This window comes from Drosophila guanche, unplaced genomic scaffold (genome assembly GCF_900245975.1).
Source record: "Drosophila guanche unplaced genomic scaffold, DGUA_6, whole genome shotgun sequence".
Lineage (NCBI taxonomy): Eukaryota > Metazoa > Arthropoda > Insecta > Diptera > Drosophilidae > Drosophila > Drosophila guanche.
The window spans coordinates 7,639,409-7,666,423 of record NW_022995745.1 but is presented as its reverse complement, the minus strand read 5'-3'; the positions used below and the strand labels follow the sequence as shown (position 1 = coordinate 7,666,423).

The following is a 27,015-nucleotide window of genomic DNA, read 5'->3' as shown; positions in this document are numbered from 1 at the left end:
ACCGTTGTGATCCACCTAGAAGCGGGGGGCGGGCCAAATCGAAATGCCAAGCCTCGTGGGAAATGCATTCAAAACACACAATATGCATGCGATTACATACAAATTATGAACAATTGCACGTTTACAGCATTTTGGCATTTTTAATTAAGCTGCCAGATCATTTCAAATGCAAAATGAAAAAAAAAAATACATTGCTGCCTCCCGCTCTTATCGAAAGAATCCACAGAGCACGACTCATTGGGTTACCTGTAAAACATACATGGCGGGTAGGGTATGCTGGAACTGTGTGTGGCAACTATAATAATCCGCGAGCAACGACTGAAGCCTCGCTCAATGCTCGCCATCGCGATCTGAAATGAGTATTTAGCGAAACAAAACCCAAGGGATACAAATTTCTCCCTTCCATGTGCATTAGTTCCTTCTTTCAAGACTCAAACCATGTAAAAGGGTATCGCTCAGTCGCGTTTTAACATTTTGCGACTCATTTCCGAGTGCTTTGGGCCACAATGAAGGACGACCTTGACCGCAGTGGCAGCTACAATTGCAAATGCACTTTTTGATTTGCCAATGCGATGGGATGGCAGCGAGCGGAAGAGTGGAGTGGGGCAATGGCCGGAGGCAACATTGTTGAATGAAATCAAATGAAATGAAGCATGGAAAATGCAAGCGCTTGTTTCACAAGCTCCCCACCCCTCCGACGACGTCTCGACATCTACACAAAAGTGGGTGGCAACGCCATTGTTGTGGCCTAGCCTGTCTATTGTTGTTGCTGTTGTACCATTTAATGTTAATATTCGCTAGTACTTGGACTATTCGGGCGGGCTGCAGCCAGCACCGGCGATGAGGTTAATGCACGCGACGTCTCCGATCTGCCGACTTGCTGACTGCAGATGCGGGCCAAGTTAAGCAAGCGGAAGCCCAGTCCCAGTCACGATGCCCCTCAGAGATAAGCACAAAACATTTTTCGATTGCCAGCGCTAAACCATAATTCTTGGCGCCGATTTTACATAATTCTAGTCTTTAAATTGATTGATTCTCCTTACCCATTGACTGGAAATCTAGTCGCTTGATTTATTATCACGACTGTTAATGGCGCATTGTTGAAGAACCAGCTGGCTGTGGCCAGATCTGATCTGCCTCAATCCGTTAGAAACCGTCTTTAAATATTACGCCCCCTTCCCCCTGCTCTTTGACGAAGCAATCAGCAATCAGCAATCAGCTGTGCATGTTACACAACAACAACAGCGGCCAGTGGCTGCGACTTTTGGTTGGGCATCCATTTGATGGGAAAATGCTTACATTTCCTTACAATTTATTACGCTTAACAAACATTAAAGATAACATTGGGGTAAATGTCTAGTACTTCAGCTCCTTGGCCTTGTCGTGGGCGCCCTCGTCGAGGAGCTTCAGCTCCGCCTGCTGCTTCTCCGGGCGTATAACAGTGTAGTAGTGGTAATAGCGGCTGCCCAGCACATAGGTGCCGTAGAGGGTGACGCCGATGCAGGCGTAGACGGCGCCGCGATGCAGTTTGTCCAGCAGTGCGTTGGCATTGATGGGTTTCTTCTGCATGATGATGAAATTTACGCTTTGCCGGTTTCCAAAAAAAAAAAATATATCTGATCTGTGCTTTTTGTTGTTTTTAATTTGTAGCTAGTGATGACATTGAGGCAGTGTTTTTGACACATGTCATTCCCACACACGTAACTTTTAATTCCTTTTTTTCTGGTTGATCTTATTAGTTTTAAGCTTGTTCTGCAATCACTCCAATAAAGATACGTCATGAAAATCAGCCAATCTTGTGGGGAATTGAACTATTATTTGACTAAAATTATAGTTTTAAAGCTGAAAGTCTTAACTAGCTGGTAATATTAAACAGAAGATCAAAGTACAGGAAAATGGTTTTGGATTTACGGTATATTTAGAGTGTATTTTGATAATGAATTGTATATGTTGGTATATTTCCGAGGGCCTGTCGGTATATTGAATCGATAATTTGATACACGGGCACGTGTTTACTTGCATACTCCAGCAACTGCGTCAGTAACAAATTTCGAGATAAACGAAGGGAAAAAGGGAAGATCACAACACACCCATGGATCACGAATCCGCTGATGTCAGCCCCCTGGGCGACAGCCGCAGCCAGATCAACGTACCCAATGCCGTCATCCTCTGCTGCGAGTGTGCCGTTCCCATCCAACCGAATCCAGCCAACATGTGCGTCACTTGTCTGCGCAATCATGTGGACATAACTGAGAACATACCCAAGCAGGCGGTGCTGCACTTCTGCCGCAACTGTGAGCGCTACCTACAGCCACCCACCGAATGGATTCAGGCCTCCCTCGAGTCCCGCGAGCTGCTCGCGCTCTGCCTTAAAAAGCTAAAGGGCCTCAAAGAGGTGAAGCTCGTCGATGCAGGCTTCATATGGACCGAACAGCATTCAAAGCGCATCAAGGTGAAGCTCACAGTGCATGGCGAGATCGTCGGCGGCACTGTGCTCCAGCAGATCTTTGTCGTGGAGTTCACGGTGCAGAATCAAATGTGCACCGACTGCCATCGCACGGAGGCAAAGGACTTTTGGCGCTGCCTGGTGCAGGTGCGTCAGCGGGCGGAGAACAAGAAGACATTCTACTACCTGGAGCAGCTGATACTCAAGCACAAGGCGCACGAGCACACGCTGGGCATCAAGCCGGAGCATGGCGGCCTGGATTTCTATTACGCAAATGAGAATCATGCACGGCGCATGGTGGACTTTCTGCTGACACAGGTGCCCGGCAAGGTGACGACCTCAAAGCGGCTCATCTCTCACGATATACACAGCAACAACTACAACTACAAGTACTCGTGGTCCGTCGAGCTGGCGCCCGTGTCCAAGGACAGCGCCGTTTGCCTGTCCAAGAAGCTGCGCCACCAGCTGGGCAACCTATCGCCCATTTGCCTGGTGAATCGTGTGTCCAGCAGCATACATCTGATAGATCCACTCACAGCACAGATTGCAGAGCTAACTTCGCAGGTTTACTTTAGGTATTTTCGCATCTAAATCCCCCAACGACTTGCCCAAACATTCATTTTCTCTCTCTTCCGCAGAGCACCCTTTGAGGCTGTGTGCAATCCCAAGCAGCTGGTGGAGTACATCGTCATGGACGTTGAGGTTATTATGGAGAAGGATCGCAAAACGTACCCGGGCCAGGGGCAGTTGTCGTTTAAGCACGCTCTGTGTGACATTTGGGTGATGCGCTCCTCGCAGCTGGGCATCAACGACAGTCCCATACACACACGCTCCCATCTGGGGCATCTGCTGAAGGTGGGCGACTCTGTCATGGGCTACAACACGGGCGAGGCGAACATCAATGATCCAGAGTTTGAGAAGCTGCCCGCAGATCTCGTGCCGGATGTGGTGCTGGTGCGCAAGCATTACGATCGCCAGACACGTCTCAGTCAGCGGCTGTGGAAGCTCAAGCACTTGGCGGCGGAGGCAACGGATGAGCGCAGCAAGCACGACTACCACGAGTTCCTCGACGATCTGGAGGAGAATGTGGACATGCGCGGACAGGTGAACATATACCGGGACACAAACAAAACGCTGCCCAGCGAGTCGCAGCCAGCCAGCGAGGATGTGCCACAGATAACGCTCGAGGAGATGCTGGAGGACATGACGCTGGAGTGCGCCGATGATGAAATGGGCGATGCAGAGCCAGAGCCCGAGCCCGAGCCCGAGCTTTAGGTTTCTTTTTTGCTTTACATATATTTTTCTTTGTATAGTTTGCTTAAACAACTAAAAGGAATCCTTGCTAAACATTTGGCTACAGCTCCTCCCCTCCTCTCCCCTCCCCTCCCCACCCTTCCCCACCCGCTTAGGACAGTCCCAGCTTGGGTTTCTCCTTGAAGAAGTAAACCTCGTTGCAGCCAAAGCCGTGCAGCTCCTCCCAGTCCATTAGCGCACGCTTGATCACCGGCTGAATGTGCTTGCGTGTGGCGCGCAGATTATGCTGACGAAGGTAGCAGCCGCCCATGAAGCGACTGCCCACAGCGTGCGCCCTGAGATCCAGCGGCGGCTCCTGGCAGCCCACCAAGGCCAGGCGCACGCACTCCAACAGCTGACTCTGTCCAGCCAGCGAGATGAGTCCCACGTCCCGCTGCACCGCACCATCCACGGGGGAAACGTACATGCCGAGCATAACGAGCAGATTGCTGTCGATGCCAAACTCCCTCACCGCCTGCTCCGCGCCACTTAGCTCTATGAAGTCCCGGATGAGTACGGGCATGCCGGCCACAGGCACCTTCTGACGCTCTGTCTGTATGAGTTTCATGTCCTTGCGCAGCACCTCGCTGAGTGTCAGCTTGCTGATGTCCGCGCGTGCTGCCACCAGTTCATTGAAGAGCTCCGTGCGCTCCACCAGCTCAGTCTGCGACTCGCACAACTCCCGCTCCAGCTGCTCCACCATGCCCAGATCCGCGGGCGAGCCACGCTTGGCCGTGGCCGAAAAGTTAACCGTATCCAGGACTATGGTGGCGCGCAGCAGCTCCGCAACGACGGGCGAACGTGGCTGCTCTGCGGCGAAGTAGCGCTGCCCCACGAGTGTCGCGCACGAGCCAACGCCAGGCTCAATGCTGCGCACACAGCTCTCGGGCAGCAGCAGGTACTGCGGATTGGCAGCATCGATGGGTCTGTGGTCGAGTATCTCCAGCACCTGCGGCGCCAACTCGCTCACATGATGATCGACGAGCAGCACGCTGACATCGCCCGTGAACTGCTTGGGCAAGTCGTCGCGAAAGAGCAGCATGGCCTCGGCAATGCCACACTTGGTCAGCATGTGACCCACCTCTGTCTTGAGCAGGTAGTCCCTGCGTGGAATGTTCAGCACGGGCACATAGTCGTGCTCCTGGTGGCGCTCCGCGTAAATGAAGGCCAGCGTCAGGGCTGAGATGGCCGAGTCCAGGTCGCACGATTCGTTGCCAATTACTACGTGCAGCTTGCGTAGTTCCAACTGCTGCTGCCAGGCAACCGTCGACGAACCCTCTGCCAGATACTGAAACGAGTAATTCCCCGAAATTTAGAGGTCAGATGATGATGCCGGTGAAGGTCGTCTCCGGGGGCATACTTACACGGCTGAGCGTGGTCCGAGCTTGGGTAAGAAAACGCACAAAACGCATTCTCAATTAGCTATTGCCTTTCAGCTGCCCAAAACCAAAAATAAATCAAGAAAATCTATGACAAAAATTCGACAGAAAGCTCAACAATCCCCCCATCAACAGTGTGACCGCGAATTTATCGATAAATCGAATATCGATGAATCTTAAAATTTTTTCCTCGATTTTTATGTTCAATTTGACATTTACAGCTGGTTGGGACTCTCGGCTTTAAAAATGTAATTTTACTCGAATCATTATTCAATTCCCAGCAGGATTGGCTGATTTAATGATACATCTTTCCTCAATGCTTTTTTGTATTGTTTGTAACTCATTAGGATTGTGACTGTTTCGAAGGAAACCACTCCTCCTTCGCCAGCGATAATTTCTTTCCGATCGAATTTCTGTCTCGAAATCAAATATTTGAAATGAAAAGGAAAATACAAATAGTAAATTAAATTGGGAGAATATTTTATAAAAAACTGAATCGAAGACCCTAATCTACACTACCCGACACGATTTTCCCTCAAGGAAATGGTCGAATGAAATGATCAGATGATATATTTTTTGTCGCGGCAAAACTGCACACGAATGAAAGGAAAGAGGAACCAAAAATCGCGAAGAAAGAAAGAGGAAAAAATGTGTATTTTATTATACGCTTTTGTACTCACATTTTCCGCTCTCAATGGCACTGAGGTGCTGCCTCTGAGCTCCGATGAGTGCCGCCTGGATTTACATCGCAATAGCAATGCCCCAAGACCTCGGCTCAACCAAAAGTCGTGACTCGCGCTTAGCGAAAGAAAAGCGAAGAAGAAAATGCTCATCTTTTTCCCGCCAAGTGTTAGCTATAAAGAAGCTAAAAAGAGTTGAACATTTCGGCGGTTATTTGAAAACGTAAATCCCGCTTCATTTCAAGCTATTTCAATTGAATGGAGCTGTTTATTTAGCTATTTTGGTCATTTTATGAATTTGTTTATTACACCGTATAACAAGTTTGGAGATTGGTAGATGGGCAGGGGCAGGGTCAGGCGCGAAGGTACAATGGGAATTATGTACATCTATATAGGGGGGGGGGGGATATGGATTCTATATATATTATTCTAGCAATATTCTCTGGGGGCTAATACAACTCGGACTTCCGCATGACGGCGGAGACCAGGGCTTTGAAAGCATCCTCTATCAGCACGATGTGCATCTGGGCATCGCGGTACGACCAGAGCTTGGCGCTCTCCGTGAGCGGCATTTCCATGGTGGTGACGCCCAGCGACGATTGCGAGTGAAGGCTGCGGCCGGTGTTCATCAGAATGTTGACGCAGTCGTCGGCGAGTATGGGGAACGTCTCGACGAAGCGCACCATGGCCGGCAGCACGTGGCGCAGGAACTTGCACTTGGAGGAGACGGTGAGCAGCGAGAGCGTCGTCTGTATCACATTCAGGCAGAACTTGGACACGCCCAGACTCTTGGGTATCGAGTAGTTCAGCACCAGATGGGAGGTCAGCTCAATGGTGAATATTTGCTTGTCCATTTCGTTGACGTTGAGGAACTCGTGCACGAAGTCAATGCAAATGTGCATCGAGGGCACGCTGGCCACCATCATGGGGATGACCGACTTGGGGTACGTCTGGAAGTGCACCAGCTTGGCCAGCGAGGGCTCCGAGATGAATGCCTGATGCACGTAGGTGCCAATGATGCCCTGGATCTCGCGCAGCTCCAGATGCGACAGCCGATCCCGCGAATTGTTCGACATGTACTCGAGCACCTCGAGCAGAATGTGCACCGCGGCGCTCTCCTGCGAGGCAATCAGCGTTGTCTTCAGCTCCTCCCGATCGGCGTCCGTCTGCACGAGCCCGTTCTTGTCCAGCACCTGCTTCTGCTGCATGTACACGTTCAGATATGTCTTCGAGGCGGCCAGGCTGCCCTTCAGTATGCGCAGCATAATCATCAGCAGATACGGCGAGCAAAACACTTGCCTGGGGCAGCTGCAGGAAGGGACATTAGATCGAATTGCATTCCAAGATCCCAAGACTCCTTGGTACTCACCTCAACACTTCCATGGGCTCCAGCAGGCTCTCGTTGGCAAAGGTGCGACGATTGATCGAGTCCGCGCTGTTCGTGATCGCACGCAGCGACATGACCCACAGCGTGGTGGGCAGCACCGCGTTCAGCCGCAGCCAGAGATCGTGGAACAGATCCTTGATGTAGCGCGGCACCGACTTCTGGAACACCGCCGGCATATGCTTGACCAGCTGCTGGCCGTACTGCGCCAGCGATTCGGCGGGCAGCTGCAGCAGCTGCTTGAAGATGCGTATCGCCAGGCGCGGCTTGGTCTGAATGTGCTCGAGGGCGCGGCTCAGCTGCTCGGGCGTTGGTTCGGGGCAGGGACAGTCAAGCGCCTCGATGCCCAGCGTCGTCAGATTGTGCTCCTCCAGCCAGTCATCGACCATGCTCAGGTGCGGATAATTGGAGATGATCAGCCGCAGCAGCGGATGGAACAGAAACTGATACTCGCCGTGATACTTGTGCGCCTTTTGCAGCAAATACTTGAGCGGCAGTCCGCCCATGAAGTTGTTCGCGTACTCCTTCTGCTTGCGTCCGCCGATGGCGCTGAGGTTCATCAATCGCGTGTCCTCGTACAGCAGCAGATAGTAGATCATGAGCAGCTGGGCGGTGAGAGGACAGCTAACCTCGACCTTGGCCAGCTCCTCGCTCTCCGTCATCGGTGGCAGGTCCTCGCCGAACAACGTCAGCTGCGAGGTGCGGAACACGTGCAGAATCTCCACCTCGGTGAAGGGCATGTGGATGTGATCGATGTTCACCTTCCCGGTGGGATTGGGGATTATCAGCGTGTTGACAAACACCTCGACGAGGGCGGGCATCACGGGATGTATGGGCCGCACCGCGCTGCATATTTGCTTGAAGATCCACGACTTGATCGTCACCTTGTGCTTGAGGAAGGTGCGCGACTTGAGCAGCTGATGGATGCAGTGCACGGGCAGGTAGCCGGGTATCGTCCCGCTCAGGTTCGGCGTCACGGGCACACGCACCGCCTTGAGGGCCACCACCTGCTCGGTGAAGAGCTCCTGCGTGAAGAGCTGCTTGATGCGGCTGGTGCTGTTCGGCCGGATGGGTATGCGCATGCCCAGCGTGGAGCAGACCATTTCGCTGATGGCCGTGATCTGGTTGCTGTGGAAGTGTATGGCCAGCAGCAGGAGCATCTCCCCCAGCGAGGTGCTCGTGCCCGAGCGCTTGCAGAAGAAGGCATCCTCGCGCGTCAGCCACTGCAGCCACTCGATGGCCTTCATCTCCAGCGGTATGGTCGACACCAGCGAGGGGCAGGCTATCAGCATGCACAGCCCCAGGGTGACGAATCTCAAGCCCGATGGCGTCGGCTGTGGCCGACTCGTCACCAGCTGCGACAGCGCATTGATCTCGTCGTCGTTGAACTTGAGGCCGCCAATGCCGCGCAGGGCGCAGTACAGACGCATCAGCACCACGCCCTGCAGATTGAAGTCCTTCAGCTCTGCGGCATTTGTCGTCGTCTTCACCACCTTCTGCAGCAGCTCCACACGCACCAGATTGAGTGCATCGCCCTTGCGCTTCTGGCTGGAGCGTGTGTAGATGGCAAACCAGCAGCGCAGATTCTGATCGTTGCCCAGCAGCAAGCCCGTGAGGAAGGGGATCTACAGAGAGCAAAAGGCAAACATTTAGACATTGCTTAAGGCTGGGGAACGGGCGCGAATCACTCACCAGATCATCCGAATGCTTGAGCGCCAGTTTGAGCATAAAGGACGGACCCTTCATCATTTCCACGCACAGCGCCCGATTGGCCAGCGCCTGGGTGGGGTTCATTTCGCTGAGGGACATGAGCAGCGCGAGCCTGTGCTTGCCATCGCTGCCGTCCTCGTCGTAGTTGGCAATCACGTGGGAGACAACGTCGCGATAGCAGTCGGGAAAGTTGGCCACCAGCGCCGTGATGATGCGATAGCCGTTGGGCACGCTGATCAGGGCATCGGACAGCTCGAGGATGTTGAGCAGGGAGGGGAGTTCGGCGAGGGCAATGCAGAGAATGTCCACCACCTCCTCGAGGTAGATGCCATCGTCGAGCATCTCGGAGTGTGCGGCTGGCTTCTGCTCGGCCACCTGCTGCTGCAGATTGAATATTTCGGAGAGGACGACGCGCACCTTGCGCGCCACATCGGCCCGCTCGAAGCCCAGAGCGATGCCCGACTGCAGGCCGTACTCCTGCTGCTGGCCCTCGAAGTAGGGCGTCTTCTGGCGCGTCTGCAGCTCCTTCTTCAGCTCGTTCTCCAGCTCGTGGTAGTTGACCTGCAGATAGGAAACGATGCTGTTCACCACCTCGATGCCAATGAGGACGGCCAGGATCTGCTTGCGCGACTCCATGGAGGATGTGGTGTTGTCCAGTGGCGAGAGCAAACTCATCCGCACCAGCGATGGCAGCACCGGCCGGATCTCGGCCTCCGGGTAGCTGGCCAGCGAGGTAATGTCCAGATTCTGCATCGACGTGAAGACACGCTCGGACACATCGTACACTTGAACCGGCGTCTTTTTCGTCTTGGCCCAGTGTCCGAGCTTGTCGATGTCCAGCTCGATGCGCGTGATCTTGGTCAGTGGAGCCGGGGCCAGCATTTCGAATAACTGGCCGTAGCTTTTCGGGATTCAAAATTCAAAAACAAAATCAGACCCGTCCAGGGGAATGGAATTGAAAATCAGTGCGACCGCAGACTCATTGGCAGGCTATACCGACTGACCCTCAAAAAAATACCCACTCATTTTCTAAATGTGCCGTAAATATACCGCAAGCTATATTATTTTCATCGATTTTGATAGGACCAACAGACAGAGGGACACTTATAATTATAACTTAATTTCGATATCAAAATATCTCACGTATTTTACCAGCAGCGCTGTTCCACAACATTCTTCATGGAATAAGCAACATTTAGTACCCTTGGAGAGAAGGTTGACCTCTTTAGTTTTAGCCTTATTTTGCAATCAATCCAATAAAGATAAGCGATGAAAGTCAGCCAATACTGCGGGAAATTGAATGATGAATTGAGTAAAATTACATTTATAAAGCTAAGAGTCCTAACCAGCTGGTAATATTAAACAGAACATAAAAGTCGACGAAAAGGTTTAAGGAAATACGGTATATTTAAAGTATATTTTGAAAATGAAAGGTATGTTTCGGTATATTTTCGAGGGTCTGGCGGTACATCTTATCGACCATTCCGCGGTCACACTGGTTCTCTCCGATGTTTTGAATACATACATTTTCCATATCCGCCAGACCGAAATTATAAGTTTTAACGTGTGAAATCTATGATATTTGCTGTGTTTTATGAATCAATTATAGCAAACAGAGCTGCAAAATTATCGAGTAGGTAAGTGAGAGTTGCGGAGCGCAGTGAAAATGCCGAAATAACGCCGAAAACTGTCGGTAAAACAGACCAACGCCCAAGTGCTTGTGCTTCTTACCTCTAGCTCTAGCTCTTCCCACCTCTGGCAACCAGGCTAGTGAGAAGAAGAGAGTGGCAGAAAGTAGCAGAGAGTAGAGTGAAGAAAAAAAGTATCTGAGAGATTGAAATGTGGGCCAGATCAGAGTGGACTAAAACTAACCAATTAGTAATCCGGACATAAATGTGCTCTACCCTATATGCTGTGGCATATAATATATAGTGGTTAGGCCGTGCGCATACATACATAATAAAAACATCATCGATTAAAATTGCCTGCTCTACCGCCACCGCCACAGCGCCGCTGTAGCTGCTTCTGCTGCCGTCGCTGCCGTCGATGACATCATTTTGGTTTTTGGGCAGAGCGAGCGCGTACAAGTCCCGCAGTCCCAAGTCGTGTGGTGTGGTTCGCTTGTCTCATTACTGCCCTCCTAATCGAATTGGACGTGAGTGTGTGGTCGAGTGGCGGACGTTCGGATTCGTTTTATTTTTATGTTTTTACCCACCCTCCCCCACCATACTCGAATGTCTCAATGGAGACGAATGTGTGAGAGAAGATTGTGTTAAAACGGTAAATTAATGCAGTGACTGAAATCAAAATTCGAACTCGAGTCAAAACAAAACAGAAACAGTGAGAAAGTGATCGGCAAACGCCCGAAAGTCGAGCATAAAGAACATCGAGAACGTACGTGAAGAGAAATAATAAGCAGAACAAGAACCTGAAACATAAGAAGAAGAGCCTTAAGTAACATTTGCGTCAGTTGGTGATAAAATGAAATATCAGGCAATCGCCTAATCGGAGATCCACTCACTCACTCAATCATACATATGTATGCTTGAATGTATACACGCATACATGTGTGCATGTTTATGATTCGTACAGAAATACAAGCGGCGGAACACTCCTCGCTTCCTCATAGATACGCTTGCACTTTGAAATACAGTTACGTGCACACACTCTCTCACGCACACACAAGTATACCCATACGCCCCATGTAAAAATAGGAACTCCTTCGTCGCTTCTCCCTCTCCCTTTCGTGTACAAGAGGTCACGAGTTGAAGTTGAGTCTTTTTGTAGGAAAGAGAAAGAAATCCACTGGCAATAATGGGTGAAAACGGTGTGGCGTTGGCGCTGCACTTGCTCTTTAGCTCCGATAGTTCGTGCACGTGTGTGTGTGTGAGCGAGTGTGATGTTCTGGCCCACCTTGTTTATGACAAATCAGCGGCTATCATTCACTTGTACAGTTGTAAACACACCGACACGCAAACAAACACAGCAGGCTGTGGCACGTACATGGGCCCATGCCGCATATAGAGGGGAGCGGAGGCCCGCAACTGGAAAACATAATAATGTAACTCTTGTTTGAAAAAATGCAAAGGAACAACAAATATTGTGATACTGTGATGCCCCAACCCCACCCCAATAAACTGGTTTCTCCATAGAAGAAACTGAAACCGAAACAGAAACAGAAACAGAAAAGGAAAAAAAAACACAACTTTGACTTTGGTGGTGGTTTGCATTGGGCCTGAATTGAGCTGAGCTGAACTCTTGGCCTGCTTAATTGAACTCGGGAGTTGCACAACCACTCTACAACTCCTCCACGCCCTGCACACGTTCTCTCTACAGACACTCAGCTCTCTCTCTTTCTATCTGCTAGCCTTCATGAAAATGATGAGTGATGAACTCATAAGAAGATCACTTATTAAATTGTGCGCCAGGCAATCATAATTAAACATCGCAAGATGGATAGACAGACGGAGATGGAAATATTGATGGGGGGGAGAGAGAGAGAGAGAGAGAGAGAGCGACAAATGAGAGAGTGCATTTTGAGTTGTGGAAACCAACCCTGAGTTGAGCTGCTACTCCCACCCCCACCCGCTGGAACTACTGCACCACCTTCAGATATACAGCAGATACAATACAAATACTCTCTCGTTTACACTCTCTCTCTCTTCCATTGTGCGTGAGAGGGCTCGCGGGCTTGCTCTTTCTTTCGTTAGCTCATTCGTTGTTGTTTTTGCGTTGCGGCAAGTTTTAAGCTTCGTTTTATTAAAAATATTACGTAATAGATAGAAGCCACTATTGTGTGTGATTGCGTATGGACATGGAAACATACATACATTTACGTGGCTTTGTACGTACATATGTAGGTGCTTGTGTTAGTGTGCTGATTTTCTATTGTTTGTTTTAACAAGTTTTTTCTCTTACTGTTGCTGTGGTTGTTGTTGTCGCAAAATTAGTACAAATGAAATCAGCAGTAACTACGGTGGCGACAGCGGCAGCGACTGCGACAGCGGCAGAGCTTTAACTGCAGCTCTCATAGTGTTGTGAAGAGCCCAGAGTAGGGCAGAGCGAGAAAACCACAGCCGGAGTAGAGCCTTAGCCAGACCAGAGCCAGAGCAGATAAACAGTTGTGTATGTATTGTGTTGCTGGAGGAATGACCCCCAGCCAGCACCTGTGCCTGTGCTGGAACAACCGTCAAAGGACATCTACACACACACAAAGAAACCAACACATACATACGTACCCGGTTGTGGATACATATTTAACGTTTTGCATCATTCTCGCTTGACCTAGGTCCGCAAAACCGAAATCAAATTCGAAATGAAAATTGCAGTGCCTCAAACTAAAATGTGAAAGCAGGAGAAAGTTCCAAGTACATATGTACATAAGTATGTCTACATATGAGAGGCAGTAAAACATATGTACACATTTTCATTGCATCCAAAGTTCGAGCCCAACATTCGAGCATAACCTATTTCGTTTACTTAGCACAAGTGCGAAAATACTGCGCCCGTAGTGGAGGGCAGTGCGAATGAATGATGGACGACAGCGTGAACGGTTAATCATTTGGAGAGGTGAAGCCCCGCTTTGTCGGCGCTAGGGAGGTGTGTAGAGATGGGAAGCTCGTCAGTGTGTGGAGCCTTTGAGCTTTGCAGTGTGAGTGTGGTGGCATCATTTATGTTTTTCTCTCTAGAATGGAAAAAGGCTTCGGAATCCACATTTAGAGACATAAACCTGAGCATTGAGTACGAATAGGTCATGTGTGCAGAAGGAAGCTGACATCGGTTAGCCATGCCCCCCTGCTCATTTGTGTTTTGTAGAGATAACATCGGGAATGTGTGAACGATTTTGCATGCGAAAGGTAATTGGTTTTCTATTCTACAGTGCAAAATGTTGTGTAGAGATGCTCTGTGAGGCTGTGTGAAATCAAAATGGATTGATGTACTACATACATACATTTGTACCCTGAATACCGTATTCTGGGTTTTGTTTTGGATAGTTTTTTTTCTGTGAATTGAATTTCCTGCAATTTCATCAAATGTTGGCCCCCCTAGGAGGAGATTTGGCTGGGGATAGCCATGGGTTAAACAATGAGGCAGAGAGAGAGTCTCACACTTTTATTCTTTTTTTTTTTGGGTTGGAGGGGGGGGGGGGGTATTGCCGGCCAGTGTGTGATGTAATCGCGTTAACTACCAGTATGTATGTGTGTGTGTGTGTGTGTGTCCGATAGAGTGAGTGAGACAGAGTGGTACAGTTGCGATCGGACTTGTTGTTGGGTTGACCCAGGCGACCCTGCCCGCCCATGACGTCACTTCAATGAATCATCCCCATACACAAATTAGCCAAAATAATATTCACACAGTTTTCCGCCCAATGGCTTACCTTTGCTCTCCTTTCGTTTCCTTTTGCAGTGATTCTCCTCTGAAGGCAGCAAATTCGGTTCTGGACTAGAATAATAAAAAAACGCGCAACTTGACGACGGAAAAAAGGAAGGAAGGAAGGAGGAAGGAGCAGAGCAGAACTCATAACTTTATCAAAACCAGAGAGAAGGAAAAACGAAAAGTGTGGAAACTGTAGAACGTTCAAATAAGCAAAAATGACGACGGACATCTCAATTGTTCGATGGGACCCCAGTCAGGGGCCCGGCAACGAATATATCGACGAATACGAATACGATGGCGGCAACAGCAGCTCCAGGCTGTTCGAGCGTAGCCGCATCAAGGCCCTCGCCGAGGAGCGTGAGAGCGTACAGAAGAAGACCTTCACCAAGTGGGTTAATTCGCATCTGTGCCGCGTTAACTGCCGCATCGCCGACCTCTATGTGGACATGCGGGATGGCAAGCATCTAATTAAGCTGCTCGAAGTCCTCTCCGGCGAGCGTCTGCCGAAGCCCACCAAGGGCAAGATGAGGATTCACTGCTTGGAGAATGTCGACAAGGCGCTACAATTTCTGCGGGAACAGCGTGTGCATCTCGAGAACATTGGCTCCCACGATATTGTCGATGGCAATGCATCCCTTAATTTGGGCCTCATCTGGACGATTATCTTGCGCTTCCAGGTGAGCTTTCCTTCGTTCTTAGAAAAGAGCATAACATACGAGTATGAGAGAGAAAGAGAGAGAGAGAGAGATCACTCTTGGGCGTTGCCACTCAGTTTTCTACTCGAATTTGCATATATTTTGTTTGGCTCTCACTAACTGTAACTGTAACCCACACACACATTTTGTCTCCCTTCCACACACACACACAACAGATTCAAGATATTACCATCGAGGAGGTGGACAACAAGGAAACAAAATCGGCCAAGGATGCGCTGCTGTTGTGGTGCCAGATGAAGACCGCCGGCTACCAGAATGTGAATGTGAGGAACTTCACAACATCGTGGCGCGATGGACTCGCCTTCAATGCCATCATCCACAAACACCGTCCAGATCTGGTGCAGTTCGAGAAGCTGTCCAAGACGAATGCCATACACAACCTGAACAACGCGTTCGATGTGGCCGAGGACAAGCTGGGCCTGGCCAAGCTGCTCGACGCCGAGGATGTGTTCGTGGAGCATCCCGACGAGAAGTCAATCATCACGTACGTCGTCACGTATTACCATTACTTCAGCAAGCTGAAGCAGGAGACGGTGCAGGGCAAGCGCATCGGCAAGGTGGTCGGCATCGCCATGGAGAACGACAAGATGATCAACGACTACGAGCACTTCACCAGCGATCTGCTCAAGTGGATTGAGACGACCATCACGTCGCTGGGTGAGCGCGAGTTCGAGAATTCGCTGGTGGGTGTCCAGGGACAACTGGCGCAGTTCTCCAACTACCGCACCATCGAGAAGCCGCCCAAGTTTGTGGAGAAGGGCAACCTGGAGGTGCTGCTCTTCACGCTGCAGTCGAAGATGCGGGCGAACAACCAGAAGCCCTACACCCCCAAGGAGGGCAAAATGATATCGGACATCAACAAGGCCTGGGAGCGGCTCGAGAAGGCCGAGCACGAGCGCGAGTTGGCGCTGCGCGAGGAGCTCATTCGACAGGAGAAGCTCGAGCAGCTGGCCGCACGCTTCGACCGCAAGGCATCCATGCGGGAGACGTGGCTGTCGGAGAACCAGCGTCTCGTCAGCCAGGACAACTTTGGCTTTGACCTGGCGGCCGTTGAGGCGGCAGCCAAGAAGCACGAGGCCATCGAGACGGACATCTTTGCGTACGAGGAGCGTGTCCAGGCCGTGGTGGCTGTCTGCGACGAGCTCGAGTCGGAGCGCTATCACGACGTGAAGCGCATCCTGCTGCGCAAGGACAATGTGATGCGTCTGTGGACGTATCTGCTGGAGCTGCTGCGCGCCCGTCGCATGCGGCTGGAGATCTCGCTGCAGCTGCAGCAGAACTTCCAGGAGATGCTCTACATCCTCGACAACATGGAGGAGATCAAGCAGCTCCTGATGACCGACGACTACGGCAAGCATCTGATGGGCGTTGAGGATCTGCTGCAGAAGCACTCCCTCGTCGAGGCCGACATCAACATACTCGGCGAGCGGGTCAAGGTCGTGGTGCAGAACTCGCAGAAGTTCCTCAGCGACGACCCGGAGTCGTACAAGCCCTGCGACCCGGAGATCATCGTGAGTCGCGTCCAGCAGCTGGAGGATGCCTACGCGGAGCTGGTGCGCCTCGCCGTCGAGCGACGCAGCCGGCTGGAGGAGAGCCGCAAGCTCTGGCAGTTCTACTGGGACACCGCCGACGAGGAGAACTGGATCAAGGAGAAGGAGCAGATCGTGTCCACCGATGAGATCGGCCACGACCTGACCACCGTCAATCTGCTGCTGAGCAAGCACAAGGCCCTCGAGTCGGAGATCACCTCGCACGATCCCCAGCTGCAGAACGTGGCCAAGGTCGGGGCGGAGCTGATCACCGAGGGACACTTTGGGGCCGATCGCATCAAGGATCGCCTCAAGGAGATCCTCTCCAAGTGGGATCACCTCCTCGATCTCACCAAGTACCGCCGCCAGCGCCTGGAGAATGCCGTCGAGTACTTCCAGCTGTTCGCCGATGCCGACGATGTCGACAACTGGATGCTGGACACGCTGCGCATTGTCTCCAGCGAGGACGTCGGCCGCGACGAGGCCAATGTCCAGTCGCTGCTGAAGAAGCACAAGGATGTCGCCGACGAGCTGAAGAACTACGCCGAGGTCATCGATGCCCTGCACAAGCAGGCCGAGAGCCTCAAGCTGAACGAAGCGGAGAAGGCGAACGTGGACAAGCGCCTGGAGGCGATCGACAGCCGCTACAAGGAGCTCACGGAGCTGGCGAAGCTGCGCAAGCAGCGTCTCCTCGACGCCCTCAGCCTCTACAAACTGATGTCGGAGGCCGACGGCGTGGAGCAATGGATCAAGGAGAAGACCAAGATGCTGGACACCATGGTGCCCGGCAAGGACATCGAGGATGTGGAGATCATGAAGCATCGCTTCGAGGGCTTCGACAAGGAAATGAACGCCAATGCCTCGCGCGTGGCGGTGGTCAACCAGCTGGCCCGCCAACTGCTCCACGTGGAGCACCCGAACTCCGACGAGATTCTGGAGCGCCAGAATCACCTCAACCAGGAGTGGTCGACGCTGCGCGAGAAGGCCGAGGCCAAGATGGACGACCTGAAGTCCGCCCACGGTGTCCAGACCTTCTACATCGAGTGCCGCGAGACCATCTCGTGGATCGAGGACAAGAAGCGCATCCTCACGGAGACCGACAGCCTGGAGATGGATCTGACTGGCGTCATGACACTGCAGCGACGTCTGAGCGGCATGGATCGCGACTTGGCGGCCATTCAGGCCAAGCTGTCGAGCCTGGAGCGTGAGGCGAACAGCATCGAGGACGAGCACCCGGAGGAGGCGCAGCTGATCCGCGAGCGCATCGCTCAGATCGAACTGATTTGGGAGCAGCTCACGCAGATGCTGAAGGAGCGCGACTCGAAGCTGGAGGAGGCCGGCGACTTGCATCGCTTCCTGCGCGATCTCGACCACTTCCAGACGTGGCTCACCAAGACCCAGACGGACGTGGCCTCCGAGGACACGCCCACCTCGCTGCCCGAGGCCGAGAAGCTGCTGAACCAGCATCAGTCGATACGCGAGGAGATCGACAACTACACGGAGGACTACAAGAACATGATGGAGTACGGCGAGCGGCTGACCTCCGAGGGCAGCACCTCCGACGATCCGCAGTACATGTTCCTGCGCGAGCGCCTCAACGCGCTCAAGGATGGCTGGGAGGAGCTGCATCAGATGTGGGAGAATCGCCAGGTGCTGCTGTCGCAGAGTCTCGACCAGCAGCTCTTCAATCGCGATGCCCGCCAGACGGAGGTGCTGCTCAGCCAGCAGGAGCACTTCCTCAGCAAGGACGACACGCCCGTGAATCTCGAGCAGGCGGAGAATCAGCTGAAGCGCCACGAGGCCTTCCTCACCACCATGGAGGCGAACGATGATAAGATCAATACGCTGCTCCAAGTGGCCGACACGCTCGTCGAGAAGGAGCACTTCGATGCGGACAAGATTGGCAAGCGAGCGGAGAACATAACCGGCAGGCGGGACGACAACCGGCAGCGGGCACTCGATCAGCACGAGAAGCTGAAGAATCAGGTGAAGCTGCACGAGTTCCTGCAGGACCTCGAGGAGCTGGCCGAGTGGGTGCAGGAGAAGTACGCCACGTCACAGGACGAGACATACAGAAGCGCCAAGACAATCCACTCGAAGTGGACGCGCCATCAGGCCTTCGAGGCGGAGATTGCGGCCAACAAGGAGCGCCTGTTCGAGGCCGAGAAGTCCGCACAGGAGCTGTCCAGCGAGAAGCCCGAGTTCAAGGACGTCATCGAGCCCAAGCTGAAGGAATTGGCCAAGCAATTCGATGACCTCGAGGTGCACACCAAGGAGAAGGGCGCCATGCTGTTCGATGCGAATCGCGAGGTGCTCGTCCAGCAGACATGCGACGACATCGACTCGTACATCACCGATCTGGAGAAGCAAATTGTCAGCGGGGACACGGCCAACGATCTGACATCCGTCAACATACTCATGCAGAAGCAGCAGGTCATCCAGACCCAAATGGCGGTGAAGGCCAGGCAGGTGGAGGAGATTGACAAGCAGACGGAGTATCTGCAGAAGACCGTGCCCGAGGAGCAGATCGAGCCGATTGTCGTCAAGAAGACCGCCGTGCTGGAGCGCTTCGAGAAGATCAAGGCGCCGCTGATGGAGCGCCAGAAGCAGCTGGAGAAGAAGAAGGAAGCCTTCCAGTTCTGTCGCGACGTGGAGGATGAGAAGCTGTGGATCGACGAGAAGCTGCCGGTGGCCAACTCAAATGATTACGGCAACTCCCTCTTCAATGTGCATGTGCTGAAGAAGAAGAACCAGTCGCTGGCCACGGAGATCGACAACCATGAGCCGCGCATCAATGCCATCTGCAACAATGGCAGGAAACTCATCGACGAGGGGCACGAGGACGCCAAGAAGTTCGAGGCGCTGATCAGCGATCTCACGCAGAAGTGGCAGGAGCTGAAGGATGCCATCGAGAACCGCAAGAAGCATCTGCTGGAGTCGGAGAAGGTGCAGCAGTATTTCTTCGATGCCCAGGAGGCCGAGTCCTGGATGAGCGAGCAGGAGCTGTACATGATGGTCGAGGATCGCGGCAAGGATGAGATCAGCGCCCAGAACCTCATGAAGAAGCACGAGAACCTCGAGCAGTCCGTCGAGGACTATGCCAACACCATACGGCAGCTGGGCGAGGTGGCCCGCCAGTTCAGCGGCGATGATATTTCCAGCGGCGATGCCGTTGCCGTCAAGCAGTCGCAGCTGGACAAGCTCTATGCGGGACTCAAGGACCTGGCTGGGGAGCGGCGTGCGCGACTCAACGAGGCGCTGCAGCTGTTCATGCTGAGTCGCGAGGTGGACGATCTGGAGCAGTGGATCACGGACCGGGAGGTGGTCGCGGGCTCCCAGGAGCTGGGCCAGGACTTCGATCACGTGACGCTGCTCTCGGAGCGCTTCAATGAGTTTGCGCGCGACACGGAGGCGGTCGGCGGGGAGCGGGTGGCCAAGGTGAATGGCATTGCGGACAACCTGATCCAAGCGGGACACTCGGACTCGGCCACCATTGCCGAGTGGAAGGATAATCTGAACGAGTCGTGGCAGGATCTGCTGGAGCTGATTGAGACGCGCACACAGATGCTGGCCGCTTCGCGGGAGCTGCACAAATTCTTCCACGACTGCAAGGACGTGCTGGGCCGCATCCTCGAGAAGCAGCACGGCGTCTCCGACGAGCTGGGACGCGACGCCGGCTCGGTGTCAACGCTGCAGCGCAAACACTACAACTTCCAGCAGGACCTGACCACACTCTACTCGCAGGTGCAGCAGATCCAGGAGGAGTCCGCCAAGCTGCAGGACGCCTATGCCGGCGACAAGGCCAAGGAGATTACCAACCGCGAGCAGGAGGTGCTCAATGCCTGGGACAATCTGCAGGCCATGTGCGATGCACGCAAACAGAAGCTAGCCGACACCGGCGATCTCTTCCGATTCTTCAACATGGTTCGCATTCTCATGATCTGGATGGAGGATCTCGTCCGCCAGATGAACACCTCCGAGAAGCCTCGCGACGTCTCCGGCGTTGAGCTCCTCATGAACAATCATCAGAGCCTCAAGGCTGAGATTGATACGCGCGAGGATAACTTTGCTGCCTGCATATCGCTGGGCAAGGAGCTGCTCACGCGCAATCATTACGCCTCCGCGGACATCAAGGATCGCCTGCACCAGCTGAGCAACAGCCGGAATGCCCTGCTGCGACGCTGGGAGGAACGCTGGGAGAATCTACAGCTGAGTAAGTGGAATCCTCGAGCATTCTTCTGTGCACTTTTCACTTTCTCTATCAATTCCTGTGTTTGTGCTCAGTCCTGGAGGTCTACCAGTTTGCCAGAGATGCTGCCGTGGCTGAGGCTTGGCTTATTGCCCAGGAGCCCTACCTGCTCTCCTCCGAGCTCGGCCACACAATCGACGAGGTGGAGAATCTGATCAAGAAGCACGAGGCATTCGAGAAGTCAGCCGCCGCCCAAGAGGAGCGCTTCAGTGCACTTGAGCGATTGACAACGGTGAGTGGAGAGAGCGCAGAGCAGAGCACGCAAATCAATGCCGAAAACTTGTCTAAACTTTGATGTTCTTTCACTTTCACTTTCACAGTTTGAGCTTAAGGAAATGAAGCGGCGCCAGGAGCTGGCCGAGGAGGCTGAGCGACAGCGGGTGAAGGAGGAGCAGGAGGCCAAGGCTGCCTCCGAGGCGGCGGAGTTGGCCAAACGTGAGGCTGAGCGGCGTGACGATGTCGATGTTGGCACTTCGCACGATGATACAGGTAGGCACAGACATTTTGCTCCCCATTCATAAAACGTGCATAAGCATTCCGCCTACAAGGAATTATATTTACGCCAATCATAGATTAAAGTCAAGATTCAAGTTCGACCAAAATTGATCTCTAAAATGTTGTTTCTATATCATTCACTCATGCTTACTAAAACCAAAAACAAACATTCAAAATGTATTATTAAATATTGCCATGGATTAACAAACAAACAACTAACAAAAAACCAAAACAAAATGAAGCCGCCAAAGACACGGCCGTTGAATTCGAGCGCGCTGTCGAGATACAAACAGGTACCGAAAAATAATATCACAATATCATATTTAAAGAGCAGCCGTAGACCCGTAGACCGTAGCATGCGAGTAGCTAGAAATACTTCATCGAAACTTTGGCTAATCTTTGACCTCTGGCATTGCTCTGCTCCTCCTACTTAGAACGAGGCGCCACACCAGCTGCTGGCGAGGGCCAGGAGGGTTATGTGACACGAAAGCATGAATGGGACTCGACCACCAAGAAGTCCTCCAATCGATCCTGGGATAAGGTGAGTGTGAACCAAACAAATAACACCGCAAAGAATAAACAATCCTTTGCCGTTGCCTTTGCCCTCAGGTCTACATGGCTGCACGTAGCGGACGCATTTCGTTCTTTAAGGATCAGAAGGGTTGCAAGAGTAACCCCGAATTGACCTTCCGCGGTGAGCCCAGCTATGATCTGCAGGGCGCTGCTGTCGAAATTGCCAGTGATTACACCAAGAAGAAGCATGTGCTGCGCGTCAAGTGAGTACAACCAGCGAGAAGCATTCATCATTCATCATTCATCCGAGCCACGTTGCTGATTGGCACTCTCCGCCCTCTTCTCTTTGCAGGCTCGCCAATGGTGCCGAGTTCTTGCTGCAGGCCCATGATGATACCGAAATGTCCCAGTGGGTGACCTCACTGAAAGCCCAAAGCGATTCGGCAGCTGTGGCGGGCAGCAGATCCCAAACTCTGCCAGCCACCTCACAGAAGGACGAACCAAAGCGCAAATTGTTTTTTACTTTAAAGAAAAAGTAAACTCAAGCATAGGAAAGAGCAGCTAATTAAAACAAAAAACAACAACACACAAAAAAGAAAGAAAAAAACATGATACAAAAGAGAAAAAGAAAGATAACAAAAATATATATATATTTTTTTTTCATATATTTAAATTAATTTCGTAAAAGAGACAAATGCAAAAAGCAAAAAGCAAAAGCGAGAAGCGAGCAACAATTCGTAAACCATTATTAATGCTTATCAAATTTGCACGATAAATACTGCTATTATGATTAAACGACGTATGTATCTTATTTATTTAAACAAATACAAAGTAATATATAAAGATAAAACAAAAACGACAAAAAAACAAACAAAAACACAACAAAATCCACATTTTGAGGAAAATCAAACTCGTGTATGCATTTCAATGTATTCGATAAAAATAAACGAAAATATTCCTTTAAAGTACACCAAAACGTTGCATCAAGACTCTCCCAAATTCTGTGCTCACTGATCCCGCGATGATCTTTGTAATATTTGTGTTCTATTTGCGAAAGAGACACCCAAAGGGGCTACAACAAATGCTGCTTATAAATACAAAACTTAAGAAGTAGTTTAACAATCCACGTCTTCAACGCGCTTATAATTCGAGATGAAACTAGCAAGGAAGGCCGAAAACACAGCAACGTCGGCGTTCGTCTTTCTAAACTGTATTAGATGGAATAGCAAGACGCCCAGCACATTGGGATGCTTGAGGGTGTGATTGATGAGAAGAAGTACCTGAAATGATTGAACTGGCTTAGTGCAATAATTCGAAGTGATTAACTGAACTCACCTCCCACGTAATCACGAATAAAGTCTTTTTCTGAAGTTTAGATACAACTAAATATTCATAGTAGATGTCTTCTATTTGGTGAGCAGATAAGTCTACAATTTGTGTTAGAATCATCAAAAAATGCGACACCAGGCGTGCAGAATTCCTCATTATCTGCTCATGTGTCATTTCGACCACCGTAAAGTGGCGCCTAGTGCCCAAATATATTCTGGGATCGTCCTCAAAAATAAACGCAAGTGGAAACTTGAAAAGAAGATTCTCAACCTTTATGCCGGCGTCAAAGGTAGTCATTTCAAATACTACCCGGCCGTCAGCAAATCCAGACGTAAGCTTGAAGGTGTAGCTCTTGCCACTCTCACTCTTCAGCTGACCAATGTGGCCAAGAGCTCTCTTGTAGTTCCTTATGAACGATTTTTTCAACAAATTGGGATCAACCTTTCCGCCTTTTACCACTGGATGCTTCACAGCAGTCTTCAGGTCGTGCGACCAAGTGCCTTGCACGTAGCGTCCTTCAGTCGGGGTTACCTTGAACGGCATTTTCAGCACCAGTCCAAACTGATTGAATTTGTAATCGTAGTGAGTAGTACCTTTAGGAGGAAACAGTGTGCCAAAACTGTGTTGCATCGCTAAGAAATTACAATTTACAACTCACAAGTTTCCATCAAATTCAGCATAATGCCACGAAAATCCGAGTTTATTTCGTAGAAAGTATCACTTATCTTCTCGGTAATCTCTTTCGCCTCAAAACCTAGCTGCGAAAGTGGATATTGGAACCTTGGAGTTGTTTCCAGAAATTTTTCAAACGTAAATTCGAAATTCATCCCGATTTATTTTTGTGGGACGTGTGGCGTGTTGAGAATTCAAAATGGAAATGAATTGACAAACGCCTGCTCCTAGAGGTGTACATTACACCTTAGGGATGCCACCTACTTTGATATCGCCCCAAAATATCGGCCAGCCTATCGGATCTTCAAGAGTATATACAATCTAATCTAATCGCACAAGTAAAAATGCCCAATTCTGCGCGAGTAGAAATCAGATATTAATGCTCGTATGAAACCGATAAAAAATAAGAGCTAGTTAGTTTTATGTTATTTTCGCTTGCAATTCTGGTTGGAGTTAGAAATCATAAAGAGACAACTTGAAATTATGGGCATATGCCGCTCATGGAGTCTGGCCACACTGTCTGGTGAACACTGATCGCCATTTTGAATTATAAGATGAAGTTTAACTAATTATTTATTTAAGGACTCTTCTCCTTGCCAAAAATGGCGGTCAGCAGCAGATTGGAGAGCCTATTGAATGGAGTCTCGATTATCAGCGTTAGTCCAATGGCCAGAACGTAGCAAATCACCGAGTGGGCCACAGTTAGAAGGAACTGGAATGGATCGAGAATAAATTATTTAAGTGTTTGCTTGGTGTGTGTTGTCTGAACTTACAATCATGGCGGCGTCTGCCTGCAAGCCGCTGCTGAAGGAGTAGTAAAAGTTGAGTATAACAATGGGATTCAGCAGGTAAATGGCGTAGGTGAAGCGACTGGCACGCTGCATGGAGTTGGCCTGCAGCAGGGCGAGCAGCCAGCGCGTGGGCGCAGGTGCACGCGGTTCACTCGCGTTCGGATTGTCGCCCCAGTTGATGAGGTGACTGATGCCTGTGGCAAACAGCAGTCGGAAAAGGATCATAAAAATAGTGATTACCAGTGGCGAGGAGAGATGCGCGCCGAAAATCTGATGCGTGACCGACAACGCAGCGCAGAGCAGGCCCAGCTTGGACCACCAATTGGGCAGCAGCTGATCGAAGGGCGTCGCGCAGCCACGCGCCTGCGAATAGCCATAGGCAGCGCCAACAATGTAGGGCAGCAGGCGGACAATGGGATTAACGTAGAACCACTCCGCCGTGTTTACGAACGACTCGAAATGGCCAGCCACATTGAGGACATTCATCATGACAACCGTGTAGCCAAAATTCCCCGCCATCAGCAGCACAACCAGCCAGCGCACCACCCTCGGGTGTCGCGCGTGTGTGAAGAGCAGCAGCAGGGCCAGCATATGGATCTGCATGTCGCAGGCCAGCGACCACGTCCAGTTCCCGCAGAGCTCAACGAGGGGAAAAAGGTTCTGGATGAACAGCAAGTAGCGGTGCCAGTGCCGCGGGCAGAGCGCGTCCAACGGATCGGTGATGTGAAAAACGGACACCTGCCGCTGGTACTCCATGCTGAGTGTGGTCAGCAGCAAAACGACAAACTGCAGCGGTGCCAGTCGCAGATAGCGATGCAGAAGCTGCCTGCAGTAGCGATGCGCATTGCTCCCCAGGCTGTCCCGTGCAATGTTCTGCTGAAGCTGCTCGTCCCGCAAGAAGTTCGTGACGGTGAGGTAGCCGCTGATAACAAAGAACACCTCCACCACGAGTGGCACATATGTGTGCTGCATCGTCATTGTGACTAGCTTGTCGAGTATCTCCAGCGATGGGTCCACGGAGTAGTACTTGTACCACATGACATGCACGCCCAGCAGGATAAACGCAGCGCCCACCCGCAACCCATTGATGACGCTGTTCTCCTGGCTGGGATTCACCGCCCGACGCAAACGTTGCCAGTTGCTGGAGACATGAAAGCAGGCCAGCATGCGGGAACTGTCCGCCAATCCAGTGCTGGCCAGCACAGTGAGCAGCAGCGTTCCCGCGGCCACTGCCAGCAGCAGGTGGAGTGAGCGGCTGCGGTAGAACTCCGACCGTAGTTGCGGCTTCTTCGCGTACTCCAACTGTGGACGCATCTGCCAGCGCTGAAAGCTGTGGCCCGTGCCCAGTGCCTGCCGCAGCAGCTGCTCGACTCTGGGCGTGCTGCAACTTCGGGGCAGACAGAGACCAATGTGCAGCAATGGATCTTCCTTGATGCTCACCGACATTTGCCACGGTGATCGGGCCCTGATGTACGCCACCTGGTAGTCAAAGGGAAAGGGTGCCACCTCCTCAAGGAGCTTCGACTGTTGCGGCGTTAGTTGCCTCAGCACTGGCTCATTGACGGCACGGCAGGTGGCTCGACTGCCCAGCCAGCTGCTCTGGCCCAGCATGATGTTTGAGAAGCCCTCACCCGAGGCATCCAGAGCTGAAAGAAACAAGAGTTCGTTCAGCGAATGATCAGAGAACGATCATCGATCGATCTGTGGGATCTTCCCTTCCACTCACCCTTCAACGCCCAGAATTGGCGATCCTGCCAGGCATCCCTCAGGGACAACAGCTCCTTCTCGCACTGGCTCATCGTTGCATTGTAGCTCTTCGGCACAGTTCTCACGATGTCCACCAGCAGGGATGTGTTGCCCCATGGCCAGCCCACGCCATCGCCCAGCACGGCAAGGACTTTAAACAGCAACAAAATAATTAACATGGCCAGAGTCCAGCAGCACTTTAACGCTCCACGACAAACTATGCAACTGATCGAGTTTGCTTTTGTCCGATATGCCAAAGTCTGTGCGACCCAAACAACCACACCGGAGATTAACACTCGGTTTGGATGTTTGGATGAACCGTAACGCTCGACTAGCACCACAAATAGCTCGCCGGCTGCACCTCGGCTCTGCTGTTATTGAATGATCCGTCGACTGATCCATGCCTAAACTCGCTTTTGCTTTGTTTGTTGTTGCAACGCAGCACTCAGCGGCAGAGTGCCATACAGACCAGGCCTATCTTTTGCTTACATTTTATGTATGAATAATTATTATTTTAAACTGCAACGAGGTAAAAGGTTAACGCGACTACAAAGTACACAACTGCAGAGCAATGAATCCGATTTCGGCTCAACTTTGTGCGAGTGGATTGAGGGAATCCAGATTATGTTTCTATGAAGATGTTATATATATTTAATTGAAAATTAATTATGTTTAAAAAATATTTTAAAAAATAAGTGAACAAAAAT

At 51.4% G+C, this 27,015-nt stretch overlaps 7 protein-coding genes across 10 annotated transcripts; 2 read left to right on the top strand and 5 right to left on the bottom strand.

Moving 5' to 3' along the window:
• Positions 1 to 1,274: 1,274 nt before the first annotated feature.
• LOC117580933 lies at positions 1,275 to 1,663 on the bottom strand. The gene has a single exon (XM_034267713.1). It carries the CDS (start codon positions 1,567 to 1,569, stop codon positions 1,357 to 1,359), a length of 213 nt encoding a protein of 70 aa, XP_034123604.1. The 5' UTR covers positions 1,570 to 1,663; the 3' UTR covers positions 1,275 to 1,356.
• Positions 1,664 to 1,994: 331 nt separating this feature from the next.
• On the top strand, positions 1,995 to 3,795 carry LOC117580929 (60S ribosomal export protein NMD3). Its single transcript, XM_034267709.1, has 2 exons — positions 1,995 to 3,021; positions 3,085 to 3,795. The coding sequence occupies exons 1-2, from the start codon at positions 2,093 to 2,095 to the stop codon at positions 3,719 to 3,721; spliced, it is 1,566 nt and encodes a 521-aa protein (XP_034123600.1). The 5' UTR covers positions 1,995 to 2,092; the 3' UTR covers positions 3,722 to 3,795.
• Positions 3,796 to 3,831: 36 nt separating this feature from the next.
• On the bottom strand, positions 3,832 to 5,260 carry LOC117580930 (exopolyphosphatase PRUNE1). The gene is made up of 2 exons (XM_034267710.1): positions 5,104 to 5,260; positions 3,832 to 5,027 (listed from the first exon to the last, which is right to left on the bottom strand). Exons 1-2 carry the CDS (start codon positions 5,149 to 5,151, stop codon positions 3,852 to 3,854), a joined length of 1,224 nt encoding a protein of 407 aa, XP_034123601.1. The 5' UTR covers positions 5,152 to 5,260; the 3' UTR covers positions 3,832 to 3,851.
• An 823-nt stretch (positions 5,261 to 6,083) lies between these two features.
• On the bottom strand, positions 6,084 to 9,866 carry LOC117580950 (integrator complex subunit 2). Its single transcript, XM_034267736.1, has 3 exons — positions 8,875 to 9,866; positions 7,168 to 8,807; positions 6,084 to 7,106 (listed from the first exon to the last, which is right to left on the bottom strand). Exons 1-3 carry the CDS (start codon positions 9,772 to 9,774, stop codon positions 6,248 to 6,250), a joined length of 3,399 nt encoding a protein of 1,132 aa, XP_034123627.1. The 5' UTR covers positions 9,775 to 9,866; the 3' UTR covers positions 6,084 to 6,247.
• A 519-nt stretch (positions 9,867 to 10,385) lies between these two features.
• On the top strand, positions 10,386 to 22,346 carry LOC117581524 (spectrin beta chain). 4 transcript variants are annotated; one of them, XM_034268818.1, is made up of 9 exons: positions 10,386 to 10,529; positions 14,299 to 14,945; positions 15,140 to 20,726; positions 20,798 to 20,994; positions 21,083 to 21,251; positions 21,500 to 21,550; positions 21,692 to 21,798; positions 21,867 to 22,033; positions 22,123 to 22,346. In XM_034268818.1, the coding sequence occupies exons 2-9, from the start codon at positions 14,484 to 14,486 to the stop codon at positions 22,307 to 22,309; spliced, it is 6,927 nt and encodes a 2,308-aa protein (XP_034124709.1). In that variant the 5' UTR covers positions 10,386 to 10,529; positions 14,299 to 14,483; the 3' UTR covers positions 22,310 to 22,346. The 4 variants fall into 4 exon arrangements, with proteins under 4 accessions (XP_034124709.1, XP_034124712.1, XP_034124711.1 ...); XM_034268820.1 differs by having other exon boundaries at positions 10,400 to 10,525; XM_034268819.1 differs by lacking the exon at positions 10,386 to 10,529 and adding an exon at positions 11,050 to 11,172.
• A 393-nt stretch (positions 22,347 to 22,739) lies between these two features.
• On the bottom strand, positions 22,740 to 24,020 carry LOC117581526. The gene is made up of 3 exons (XM_034268822.1): positions 23,758 to 24,020; positions 23,106 to 23,692; positions 22,740 to 23,050 (listed from the first exon to the last, which is right to left on the bottom strand). The coding sequence occupies exons 1-3, from the start codon at positions 23,924 to 23,926 to the stop codon at positions 22,886 to 22,888; spliced, it is 921 nt and encodes a 306-aa protein (XP_034124713.1). The 5' UTR covers positions 23,927 to 24,020; the 3' UTR covers positions 22,740 to 22,885.
• A 290-nt stretch (positions 24,021 to 24,310) lies between these two features.
• On the bottom strand, positions 24,311 to 26,685 carry LOC117581523 (nose resistant to fluoxetine protein 6). Its single transcript, XM_034268817.1, has 3 exons — positions 26,289 to 26,685; positions 24,545 to 26,208; positions 24,311 to 24,483 (listed from the first exon to the last, which is right to left on the bottom strand). The coding sequence occupies exons 1-3, from the start codon at positions 26,485 to 26,487 to the stop codon at positions 24,349 to 24,351; spliced, it is 1,998 nt and encodes a 665-aa protein (XP_034124708.1). The 5' UTR covers positions 26,488 to 26,685; the 3' UTR covers positions 24,311 to 24,348.
• Between the last annotated feature and the right edge of the window lie 330 nt (positions 26,686 to 27,015).

What these genes read in the sequence shown, in the direction of transcription:
- LOC117580930 (XM_034267710.1), bottom strand. Translation starts at nt 5,151, where the DNA reads ATGCGTTTTGTGCGTTTTCTTACCCAAGCTCGGACCACGCTCAGCCGT. An exon ending in CTCGGACCACGCTCAGCCGT is followed by an intron (nt 5,028 to 5,103) that starts GTAAGTATGCCC and finishes TACTCGTTTCAG; the next exon opens with TATCTGGCAGAGGGTTCGTC.
- LOC117580933 (XM_034267713.1), bottom strand. Translation starts at nt 1,569, where the DNA reads ATGCAGAAGAAACCCATCAATGCCAACGCACTGCTGGACAAACTGCAT.
- LOC117581524 (XM_034268818.1), top strand. Translation starts at nt 14,484, where the DNA reads ATGACGACGGACATCTCAATTGTTCGATGGGACCCCAGTCAGGGGCCC. An exon ending in CACTTGAGCGATTGACAACG is followed by an intron (nt 20,995 to 21,082) that starts GTGAGTGGAGAG and finishes TCACTTTCACAG; the next exon opens with TTTGAGCTTAAGGAAATGAA. An exon ending in CCAATCGATCCTGGGATAAG is followed by an intron (nt 21,799 to 21,866) that starts GTGAGTGTGAAC and finishes CTTTGCCCTCAG; the next exon opens with GTCTACATGGCTGCACGTAG.
- LOC117580950 (XM_034267736.1), bottom strand. Translation starts at nt 9,774, where the DNA reads ATGCTGGCCCCGGCTCCACTGACCAAGATCACGCGCATCGAGCTGGAC. An exon ending in TCAAGCATTCGGATGATCTG is followed by an intron (nt 8,808 to 8,874) that starts GTGAGTGATTCG and finishes TGCTCTCTGTAG; the next exon opens with ATCCCCTTCCTCACGGGCTT. An exon ending in GAGCCCATGGAAGTGTTGAG is followed by an intron (nt 7,107 to 7,167) that starts GTGAGTACCAAG and finishes CCCTTCCTGCAG; the next exon opens with CTGCCCCAGGCAAGTGTTTT.
- LOC117581526 (XM_034268822.1), bottom strand. Translation starts at nt 23,926, where the DNA reads ATGAATTTCGAATTTACGTTTGAAAAATTTCTGGAAACAACTCCAAGG. An exon ending in GCTGAATTTGATGGAAACTT is followed by an intron (nt 23,693 to 23,757) that starts GTGAGTTGTAAA and finishes TTCCTCCTAAAG; the next exon opens with GTACTACTCACTACGATTAC. An exon ending in TATTCGTGATTACGTGGGAG is followed by an intron (nt 23,051 to 23,105) that starts GTGAGTTCAGTT and finishes CAATCATTTCAG; the next exon opens with GTACTTCTTCTCATCAATCA.
- LOC117581523 (XM_034268817.1), bottom strand. Translation starts at nt 26,487, where the DNA reads ATGTTAATTATTTTGTTGCTGTTTAAAGTCCTTGCCGTGCTGGGCGAT. An exon ending in CCAATTCTGGGCGTTGAAGG is followed by an intron (nt 26,209 to 26,288) that starts GTGAGTGGAAGG and finishes TGTTTCTTTCAG; the next exon opens with CTCTGGATGCCTCGGGTGAG. An exon ending in AGGCAGACGCCGCCATGATT is followed by an intron (nt 24,484 to 24,544) that starts GTAAGTTCAGAC and finishes GATCCATTCCAG; the next exon opens with TTCCTTCTAACTGTGGCCCA.
- LOC117580929 (XM_034267709.1), top strand. Translation starts at nt 2,093, where the DNA reads ATGGATCACGAATCCGCTGATGTCAGCCCCCTGGGCGACAGCCGCAGC. An exon ending in ACTTCGCAGGTTTACTTTAG is followed by an intron (nt 3,022 to 3,084) that starts GTATTTTCGCAT and finishes TCTCTTCCGCAG; the next exon opens with AGCACCCTTTGAGGCTGTGT.